The 12,195-nt window shown below is 29.8% G+C and overlaps 1 protein-coding gene across 4 annotated transcripts in view; it reads left to right on the top strand.

The window, feature by feature from the left end:
- Positions 1-12,195, top strand: part of LOC107452673 (ileal sodium/bile acid cotransporter) — a 116,649-nt gene that overhangs the window by 93,211 nt on the left and 11,243 nt on the right. For all 4 annotated transcript variants that reach the window (XM_071188447.1, XM_043040011.2, XM_043040012.2 and 1 more), the window contains exons 2-3: positions 5,996-6,201; positions 7,885-8,089. In XM_071188447.1, coding sequence (XP_071044548.1) covers positions 6,038-6,201; positions 7,885-8,089 — 369 coding nt within the window. In that variant the 5' untranslated portion in view covers positions 5,996-6,037. The remainder of the gene's footprint in view (positions 1-5,995; positions 6,202-7,884; positions 8,090-12,195) is intronic.

The following is a 12,195-nucleotide window of genomic DNA, read 5'->3' on the forward strand; positions in this document are numbered from 1 at the left end:
CTAAATATATCTTTCTCAAGACGACGACACGTTATCTTGAGACACGTGTTACCATCTTGAGAAAGATCGTCGTCTACGCACTCTCAAAACATATGGACAATTTTTCTATTTTAATTACGAAGCTAATTAAGCTTATTGTATTGTCAGATATATTGTAATCTGTGTTTTTCGTTATAATACACATTAAATATACTAAAAATAAATGAATAAAATTGTCTTATTGCAGTAAGCATGTTTTGAACGAAATGTTTATTCTGTAAATGAAGCTTATAAAAAGTCATATTGGTAATTTATTTTTTTAGAAATTGCAACCATAAGATAATATTATTATCCTGCATCCAGTATTTTTCTTGAAATGCTTATGCTAGATTTTTAGAAATCTTCAGAATCAAATGTTTATGCTATCTTAGAAATTTTCAGCAGCGGAATCAAAGGTTTATAATTAATGTTATAGAGACATTAATAATGTTTTAAGAATATAAATTCTAATAATGTTTTATAATGTTACATGTCACATTAATAATTAAGCTATGAACAATAATTTAAGAGGCATAATGCAAAATTTTGTAAAAGCAGAAGCACAGTAGCGACCATAAGTTAATGTTGTTGTTATATAATCCGGCATTCGGTATTTTCGATGGCCCAGCATTTTTTTAAAAAATTTCTTAGTAATGATGAAATCTGAATTGTCTAAATGGAAACGAGGAGACATATTATTAATTTTTTCAAAATAAATAGTAACCATCAGATAATAGTGTTATATAATCTTGTGTTATAAGAAATTCTCAGCAATGTTGGAATCAAATGTTTATGTTGAAAAGGAAGCTTTATGAGACAATTTTTCATTTAATATAACAAAGACAGCAACCGTAAAATTATGTTGTTTTGTAATCCTGTATTTTCAATGAACTACTATTTTTAAAAATGTTCAGCAATGTCAGAATTAGGACTGGGCGATGTAAGAAATTTTATATCGTGATACATCGTCTGTTAGACATCGCGATATAGCGATGTATCGCAATTTAGCATATGTTCAAAAATTATCTATCATAAATCTTTTTAAATTAAACAAAAAGGAATAAATCTATTACGAAACAAAATGTCTTAAGTAAAAGCAAACCCAAGCTTTATTTTAATTTTTTTTTAATTAAAAATGACTTAAGATTTATTGGTTTAAAAATAATAATAAAACTAACAAAATATTTTACATACATGCATTAAAAATTGAAAGAAAAAAAACGAAAGTAAAAAAAAACAAACTGAAGAAATGTTCAATTAAATAAATTATTTTTTAAATTATTAGTTGAAAAAATCCGTGCTTTTGAAGCATTGTTAGATCTTCTTTTATTTATTTATTTAAAATAATTAAGTTGTATTAACTAATAGTCTAATTCTATACTTAATGAATGTAAAAATAAATTTAAGTTTTTTATTTATTATTATTTTCTTTTTTGAAAATAAAATCGATTAAGGGCTTACGTGTTTAAAAATGATACTGACTCTCTAACAAATTATGAAACAAACAAGTATTGAAGGAATTTTAAGAAAAAAAACTTTTAAGTACTATTGTTATATTATTAAAAAGCTTTAAAACATTGCTTAACTTTTTATTCAATTAAAAATAAATATTTGTTTTAGCTAATAGCCAAATTTTTTATAATTAAAAGCGACTGAAGATTTAATTGTTTAAAAATAATCAAATTCCATCAAATTATTATACTTACGTGCATTAAGTAAATTTTAAAAAATAACAAAGTAAAATATAAAGTAAAATATTTTTATAACAAAGTAAAATACAAAATCCCCTTATTAAATTGTATCGCTTAAAAGGAAAAACAATAATTAAAAAAAAGAAGAAAAAAACAATGAAAAATCTTTTTTTTATTCACATTTTCCTTTTATTAATAAATTGAGTTCGGAACGAAAATTTAAGATAACAGCGATTGTGCAACGATCGCCATGTAACAGTAGGTCTACTACATATAATTTACAAGAATCGTTAAACCCCACCAAACAAAAAAAAAAAATTTAAAAAAAAAAAAAGAAGAAGAAAAAGTGACGAAATAATGCACAATGAAAAGAACGCTAAGTAGCAAAAGTCTCACTGAAAATAATTTACAGGAAACGTTAAACCCCGACGAAATAAAGTGCACAGCGATCTCAAAATAACGTAAGTCCAGCTGAAAATAATCTTCAAAAAAAGTAAACTTCCAAAGACAAAAATGGCGCATAAAAGAACTATGCATAGCTATGAAACTATTTCAACGCTGATCGTCGCACGAAACGAAGAGTTCTGATTCAATTCACTTTTCGTTATCTTCGTAGCTAGACACTATCAACAGCTCCGCAGTTAGACGAAATCAAAATAGTCTTCATCAGCGCTTTGACAGCGTAGTGTAGGCAAGGATTCTAACATGGTTAATCGTTGTATCGTTAAATCGCGAGCGTTGTCTTATACGACGGCTTAAATCAGATTTCTGATGCATCGTCTAAAACGAAAGTCACTATCGGCAGCTTAAATCAAATTTCTGATGCATCGCCTGAACCGAAAGTCACTATCGGCGGCTTATATCAGATTTCTGATGCATAGTCAAAAACGAAAGTCATTATATCGGCCTGTCGATATATGCATTAAATCGATATTTCGCGATGCATCGATTTCTAGCCCAGTCCTATTCAGAATCAATTTTTTATGCTGCAAATGAGGTTTTATTAGACGCAATGCGAAATTTTGTAGATTTATATAACCCTGTATTTATGTATTTTCAATAACCCTGTATTTTTAAAACTAAGCAATATTGGAATATGATGTTTATGCTATATTTTGCAAAGAAAATGACCATAAAGTAATGCTTATAAAAAATTTTAGTTTGAAATGTTTTAAATTTTTCATAAAAAAGCACAATTATTCATGAAATAATCTTCAATGTAACTGAAGATACAAGTTGGAGCTTATTTCAAAATTTAATTGCAATTATGGGAGGCATATTCCATACGATTTATGAGGTTATACAACGAAAAAAATAATAATAACTGAGAAAAATGTGACCTCCAACTTTAAACATAAATTTGTTACAAAGTAAACTCTTTAAAGAAGGTATTAAGATTCTTTTTTTAGCCATGTGATTATTTTGGAATACGCCGCTGCCATTTTTCTAAGTAGCGTACAACATGTGCGTACGCCTCACGTGTTCTTAAAAGTCAATTTAAGATGTTTTTATACCAAATAAGACAATTAAAACTCATAGAAACAGATGGTTCTTTTTCCTCATTAAACTACAAATTTATTTCTTTATAAATCAATTACTTTGACGTAAAATTGCGTTTGTTCTTTTAAATATGCTTTTAATGAATATTAATTATGATATTTTTAATTTAATTTTCAGTAATTATAGCGACTTTTAATGGTATTTTATGGGAAGCTCGATAAAGTTCCAGGAGACCACAAACATTAACTGAGAACTCAACTACTATATTTTTCGTGTTTGGATACATTGTTAAAATAATGAATCGTATTGAACCAATTATCGTTCTTATTACTTCGACTTCAATATAACAACTTCACTACTGAATAATAACCTTCAATATACTATAACTTTATAACAACTAACTACTGAATAATGACCTTCAATATACTATAACTTTAATATAACAACTTCACTAATAAATTACAACCTTCAAATTACTAAAACTTTAATATAACAAATATTACTAATGTAAAACAACCTTCAAATTACTAGAATTCTAATATAAAACTTCAATAACGAAGAAAAATTTTTAAATTACTACACCTTTAATATATCAACTTCACTACTAAATAATAATATTCCAATTACTATAACTTTTGTACAAAACTTCAATAATGAATAATAACTCTCAAATAACTTGAACTTTAATATAGCAATTTTAATAACGTTAAAATAACTAATTTGAGCAATATCATGGTGCAAATTAAACTCATTTTGAACTTGAGTATACGATGCTTGGGTTCATCTTAAATGGAAATGTTTCTCAATTTAACAAATTTCTAAGGTTTCAACGTATTTTTATGATTTTATATTTCAACTTTTGTACTTTTTTTTATTATGTAGTACTTGGAGTAACACAAAAATGGCACTATTTTTAGGAACACTCAAATGCTTTGCGTGTAAAGGCATTATTTAAATAGTAAGCCAACTCAATTTTTTTTTCTCATTTTGTGAAACAAAGCTGTAAAATTTCTTAAATCTAATGACTGAGTCACAGTGACTCAGTGAATAGAGCACTAGCCACCCAGTGAGGTGAACCCTTGTTCAAATCCCAGCGATGGCTGGTCAATATGAATACCGCACTGGCTATCACTAATGACAGTGTTGACGTAAAATATCCTCAGTGAGAGACGGATTATGAGTTAGAGTCCCCTTGCCATCAGGCTAATCATGGGAGGTTATTGTGGTTTTCCTCTCCTTGTAACGCATATAGGATTAGTTTCATCAAAAGTTCCTCCAATAAGGCAAAGTTTTTTGAATACTTGATCCAGGAGTTCCCTTGTCTTCTGGATTGGATTCAAAATTACAAGACTACGGAGTTGAATATTGGTAGTCGTAAAATCAAAATTCTGTCGGCTACTCAACGACGGTTATAAAATAAAATAATCACTTATAGACAGAAATAGTGCCATTTGAAGATGTAAAACTCAAACAACTCAAAAAATCACACTTTGCTTTCAAACTAACATAATTATTACTTACATCGATGGCTCAAATTTAGAGGAGTTTAACAAGAACAATGAATGAAGCAGGGTTAGGAATTAGGTTTATTATTTTTGACACTTTAAACATTATGCAGACATAAACATATTGTTTTAAAACTCAAATTCATGATTTTCATTTATCGTTATTAACTAAATTTTAAGTAAAATATATTGACTAATTAAAAAGTATGTAGGCGCAAGTTAAGCTGCGAAACTAATTAAATAAAAAAATTAATTATTTTCATATTTATAGTAATAAATTTATCTGATAACTGAAACATTTGAATTGTAATAATAGTATTTTTTTAGAATATTACACACTAAAATAAACGTATTACGTAATGCATTTAGTATTTAACTTTTTGAATGAAATAATGATTGATGATTGTATATATGTATTTTTATATTAGATAATTAAAAAAAAATTCGAAAATAAAAAAGATTAGTTCTTAAAGATTTAGATATAATTTTTATTCCTCATTAAATATTATTACCTTCAATATTAATCCTTGCTGCTTAGTTTTTATTTTAGAAAAGAAATGTTAGTTTTAAATAAATTTTGGTCTTAAAAATTGGGCAAATAAAAGATTTAAAAAGGGAGAAGAAAAAAAAACAGTTATGAATAGAATGAAGAACTTTCACGACTTTTAGAAAAAGAACAAGGGTACATAATTCACCTACTAGACAATGTAAGAAAATGTTACCTCTACACCATTATGCTGTAACTATAATAATTATATATTACATTATGCAATATTTCAGAAGTTTTTGTGAAATTATTGAGAAAACTGCTACGGAGAAAAAGATCTAGCAAAATTTTAAAAAAATAATACATAGTTATTTTCTAATAAAAATATGTTGGATTAATTATGTAAAGGATGTGCATTTATAAAATATTGCGTTAGTATTTCCCATCAAATACTAATTCAAAATAAAATAACTTAATTCTGCAATACAGAAATATATCTCCTCTGATAGCCATTTTAAAATTTTTAACAGTTATTTTTCGTTTTCACCTTAATGAAAATTGTGATCCACCTTTTTTTTAGCTTTTCTTTCTTCTTTTTTTCATTTTTAGCTTATTTTTTCATTTTCAGCTTTTTTTTTTCATTTTTAGTTTATTTTTTCATTTTCAGCTTTTTTTTTCATTTTTAGCTTATTTTCTCATTTTCAGCTTTTTTCTTCATTTTTAGCTTTTTTTTTTAATTTTTTCACTCTTTTTTTGTGTATAAAAACTTAACCTTGTTTTTTATTTTCTTTTAGCTCTGGACCCACATACGAAGACCAATTGGTATAATCATTGGAATGTGCAGTCAGTTTGTTCTACTACCTCTATCAGCTTTCATACTAATTAAAATACTAGGTTTGGGCATACTTCACGCAACGGGACTTTTACTTTTGGCATGCAGTCCAGGTGGAGTCACGTCAAATATTTTTACCTATTTCTGTGATGGGGATATTTCTCTCAGGTAATACTACAAATAATTTTAGATTCCTTTTGTACCGAAATGATTGTCCAATTTTGGTTTCCATTTATATCGTAATAATCGTACTGTTTAAATTTTAATTTGTACCCAAATAATTGTCTTTTTCGGGGGAGTTTACTTTTAACAGAGTGAGTGCAAAATTTAGATGTGAAATAAAGTCATGTTGGATGCTAGTTTGAATTTTTATTTTCATCATAGTGATTTTCCGATTTAGGTGTTTATTTGTATCGTTATGACTGTCCGATTTGAGTTTTTACTTGCACAGCAGTGATTCACCAATTTGGGTTTTTGTCTGTATCGTTATGACTGTCCGATTTGGGTTTTTATTTGTACCCTAGTGACATTTGGGTACAATTTGGGTTTTAATTGTACTCCAATGATTGTCTGATACAGAAAAATCTCATTCATCTTGATTATATTTAAAAAGAAATATAATTTAAGGATTTTACTTCTGGTTAACAACACAAAGAAAAACAGGCTTGAATATATTTAACGATAGGCACTATATTTACGTAACTCTAGAGATGAAAAATGGGCTATTGGAGACAGTCTGGGAAACAGACTGAAGGTGATCCGGAGACATGTTCTTACAATATTAATCCTCCGCAGAGGGGTATTTCCGCTTTTGTAAGGCCCATTCCACAATTTAGACAAAGATCTAAAGGGGAAGGAAAAATTTTCTAGATCACCCATGGTACCGTTCAGAAACCAACTACAGAATCTTTGACTCCAAAAATTTTACGAGCGCGTATATCACATGTACTTGGTGGGTCTTAGCGTAATTGGGGTTCGGACCTCAGGACCAAAGGCCAATCCTCTAACCACTGGGCTACCACGGCTCTATAATTAATGAATTAAATTACTTGCATTAACGTCATTCCTAAATATTCATCAATCACTAAGAATATAAACTAAGAAGAATAACTTTTAAATAATGCATTCGAACTTGCATTTATTTCGTCCGCTTTCAAATTCCTAGTTTTATCGTTTTTTAACAGATGAGAGTGTTGAGATCCGCTTAAAAATTTCCGGTCCCACAGTAAACTAATCGTAAAGACATGGTTTCCCGTAAAACACCGAAGTCAAGCATCACTGGCTGCGATCAGTAAGTGGTTGGGTGACTATTTTGATCAGCCTGCCTAGGGACCGAGGGTGCGCGATATTGGTCCTCGTTAAACTGTTCTACCGTAAAGTGCTCGACTTCACTCGCAGGTCGTCGGGCTACCAAAGCAGAGGAGCCATTCCCTCTGTTGAGGATTAAAATTGCAATGACCTGTCTTCGGATCATCCTCAGGAATGTTTCCCATATCGTCGCCAATAGCCCATTGTGGAGCTCTAGTGCAACTTTAATAAAGTACCTACCTAAGCATTTCCGAATTTGTATTCGTAATGGATAAGTGTAACGTACGTGACAATGACATTTTAAGTCAATGGCAGAACTCCCTGTGATTTTTTATTAAATTAAAGAAGTTGAAGAACTTTTACAGAAGTATGATTGACGTTAACTTTATGGTTATGATCTTCAATACTGGAGTTTATGTTTTTATTTCGATTATTTGAACAATAAAATCAAATGGGACAAACATTTTGTTACGAAGAGAGTATACTAAACAGTAAATTATTATTTATGTTTTTAATTTATGTATCATTTTTCATTTTTTATAGTATAGCTATGACTACGTGTAGTACACTTGTAGCCTTAGGTATGATGCCTCTCAATCTTTACATGTATGGGCAATCTTTAAATCAAGAGAATGTTGCTATTCCATACGGGAAAATGGCCTTGACTCTAGTTGCAGTGACATGTCCAGTCATGTTAGGTATGCTCGTTCACTGGAAATGGTCTCGGGTTGCAGGCTTTTTGACAAAGGTAGGAATATAATATCTTTAACTTCATTTCTTATTTAATGCTTCTGCTTCAGACATAAAAGAACAGTTAAATAAAGCATAAAATCAGTTAATAAAACTTGATTTTTAACTAGAAACTAAATCTGGAATCACAGTTTTGACTTCCTAGATTAGAACAGAGTTTCTAAATTACGAAAAAAGTAATAACTAACACAGATTTGAAGAGAATTATTTTAATTTTCTCATATTAGCTAATATTCTATATCTGATATACTAACTCTGAAGTTACAGTTTTGATTTCCTGAATTAGAACAGTGGTTGTAAATGAAAAAAAAAGTAATGACTAATACATGTTTGAAGAAAATTATTTTAATTTTCTCATATTAGACTATATTTTCTCTTAAAATTGATATGTAGGTTAGGTTTTTTCCAATATATCTATTCTTCAAGTTTTTGTTAATTGTGGTTGTCGCGAATATATAGTTTTTCTCAGAGACAGACACAACTCTACAACTTTGTTCCCACTTTCATCTCTGTAAAAGCATTTTCCTAAAATTTTTGAGCAACTCCAGCTTTTAAATTTCATCTGCTCTTGGGCAGGGTAGAGAAAAACATTTATATTTTCGGACTTTTTCATCTTCAAGAAAAGTAAATTATATGTTTAAAAATATATCATCTCTTGCTATTTATTTAATATTTTCTGAAGGTACTAAAATAAGTTTTACATAAAAATAGAAACCCTACTTATTATACCGCTTAACCGAAATAGTGGTATTACGGAATCCGACCGCAGCAGTCATTGCCCGAAATTAAAATTTAATCAAATTTCTGTAAATTTTTAATATGCGTTTAGGGTTTAATTTTTTGATATGTAAAATTTATTTGGGGCAAAATTTAACGTTCAAGACTAAAATATATATTTTCATAAGAAATTTCAGACGCTGAAAACTGATATGTGTATGGAAATTATCGGACAAAAATCGGAACGTTCATCTGTCAAAATATAAGTTTTAAACATGCATAAAATGTATAAAAATAGTGGCTTAAAATTTCTCGAGTTTTAGTGATCTCATAGTTAAAAAACATAATATAGAGGCAGTAATTTATGCAAAAAATCCTTTTTATTTCCCCTCTGTTGTACAATTTCTATCTTCAAATTTGTATTTTCAATGCGAAAATAAATACAATAGTAGAAAGCGTTCATCGTAAAAAAGATTATTAGCATTCGGAAAGTTCAAAAGGGGATATCATTGTGCTTTAGAACCATCATTGACGTGAAAGTTTACCCCGCTTACCATCGTTGATTCCAGTTTTTGTTCGCAATATTTCTCTGAAATGTAAATGTAATTTTGCGTAAATTAAATGGCTGGGATTACCTGTTTGAGAGGGCGTTGGTCCATGTCTAAGTGATGGTGAGTTCGATCGAAAGACTCCTCGTGTAGTAAATGGTGACTGGCGCACGTTAAATCTGTTAGGTCACAAAGTCCTCCAACTTCCCATAACAAATCGATACCTCTGGGGGTACTGAATCGGAGATTGATCGTTCTCTGGTTCAGGTCAAAATTACGATCAGTGGGTGTAGGAATGGGTCCGCCCTTTAAAACGAGTTGTGACGGGTGTGTTTAGCTGGAGTTGTATTCTTGGCCATAGATGGCGCCTCTGAAAAACAAGAAACTCACCCTCTGTTTTAAAAATTCGCTTGGTTCAACCAAGCAGGCTTGCTTATATAGCAAGTCGCACTAGAAACAACAGCAACGTAAATTAACAACAATCCATGATTTGAACTTCAATAGTCTTCTTACATTTGACGTTCTACAGTGCTTTAAAAACAACTAGCCTACTCACTTTCTCTTGGAAATTTTTCAAGTAAGTAAGACATCCAAAATCAATACTCAAATTAACGAACATTCTAGACAGGATTGCATAAAAGGTACAATTTTTTTTAAAGTACCAGTCTAACTAACGTGACTTGAATTTGGAAACCGTTCATATTATTAGGTTTATCAGAAAGTTCTGTTTTTGAAGGAAATAAAATTATACATTATCCGAAAGCATGATTCGTTTCCATGATAGATCGCACATTTCTGATCTGAACGGTTTATCGCGTTTGATTTATATTGCATTTTTTGTCGTTCAAAATCCAATACGGTTTTGATATACGATGTTTTTAACATTATAGACATCGATCTGAGAGGTTTTTTTTAGAACCATAATACTTGTCACTTAAAACGAAATCACCAATTTCAAACTTTTCGAATCATATTCAGCAGGCTCTGAAAAAAGCTAAATACGTCTACCAAATGTTTATACACTTCTGTTGCACTGTGATCTGTATTGCAATTCATACAAAATGTAATGCCTTAAGCGCATATTTCATGGACAAACATTTTTTTCTCGAACGAAATTCACCTTCTTTTGAAAATTTAAAATCATAGTTGGTACATATTAGCTATTAATAAGCTTTCTAAAAAGTTTGAAATTTGTTTTTATTAACTATTTTTAAAGTTTAAAGTGTCTAAAACACGGTTATAAACTTTTAACGTATGTAATTTCATTCATTATATCACTTTTGGGAGATCAAGTTCTGATACGCAGCAAAGTAACTCGAAACTTTAAATTTATTTTACCCAATGTCATATTTAACTCTGTTGACATCTTACAAATTTCAGTCTTCATCTAATGTCATTGAAATTCCTAGCAGTCGCAGTCCGTAGCACATTTGTCCACTAACCTTGAGCTTCTACCGATCGGAAATTTATTTAATAATAATTTTTCTATCACTTTCAAAAGTGAAGAATATTCTGTTAGAACTTCGCACTCTAAACTAGAATTGCAACAAATTAATTTTTTTTATAGAATTTCAGATGTAAGAATCTATACGAAAAAAAAGTTATGCTTTGATCTACACTGGTAGTATACTTAGCTTGAATAAATTTATTTGAAAATTACGCCTTGGTAGAATGTTACGATTTCTTTTTACATTTGATATAATCCCAGTTTCTTTTAACACGTTCAGCGCCGCGTCAGCCATCTGTGACAGACACTGGACTTTCCATTTAGGCTGCGTCAACCACTGGTGGCTGACACTCAAATTACATTTAGGCTGCGTCTGCCACCGCTTGCTGACGCTGACCTTTCACATAGGCCGCGAAAAACAGCTGGCTGGCAGCGTATAACGTGATATAGAACTATAAAATTTACACTCTTTTATAGAATTGCAGAAAATGTATTCAAAATTTACTTAATTATTGTGATTCTTGGTTTAATAAATTCAATTTAGTAGATTTTTATCCACCACTATTTCTAAACAATTCGTAGGCATGTATAATCCACTACTTTTTTCAGATATGTCATGCTGAACCTTTTATAAACTAGCAAAATCTGTCTATATTTGCAAATTTAGTTTGTAGCAATTTACCGTGAGGCCAGACGAGCAAGCCATGTAAAATTAGCGTGGCATTCAACGTGTCAAATATATGTTTGTTGACCGGCAATTGAAAAACAATGAAAAAGAGCATATACAGTAAAGCAGCCTTGAATATTTTAAATTGTGTATGCATTCAATCGTGTTGAAACTTGTTAAAAAAATAATGAACAGAACTTTCCAGTAAACCTAGTCTTGGCCTAAATTTAAAGGAGTATATCGCTGCTTCAAAACTGAAACGACACATCTGCAGGCATAATACGTTTGCAGATATGTCGTTTTAGTTTTGAACCAGCGATATTATTAAGTAGGTACGATTGTTATTTTTTAGATTTATTGATGTATTAGATCAAATTATTCTGCTGTGGCAAAGGTTTGTAAATTCTTATAAAGTTTTATGTGTCACAAGAAATTTTCTGAAATTAGAGTTGTTAAAATCCTTGTAAAATAAAAGAAAATATATATTTTGGCGAAATAACTAATTATATTGATTTTTCAAATTTTGTAAAAGTGGAGAAACTTAACATCATTGGAAATTGATCATTAATCATCCATTATTTCGATGGAAATTATCTTTAATTTTGCAAACATTCAATTGTATAATTGATTTATATCTGCACGATGCATTCTCACAAAAAAGTAATCTACGTGTGAAGTCGTATTACTACTCAAAATATTTGCTACTTAACAATTTATTCGTGGCT

The sequence above is a fragment of the Parasteatoda tepidariorum genome, chromosome X2, assembly GCF_043381705.1.
Source record: "Parasteatoda tepidariorum isolate YZ-2023 chromosome X2, CAS_Ptep_4.0, whole genome shotgun sequence".
Classification (NCBI taxonomy): Eukaryota; Metazoa; Arthropoda; class Arachnida; order Araneae; family Theridiidae; genus Parasteatoda; species Parasteatoda tepidariorum.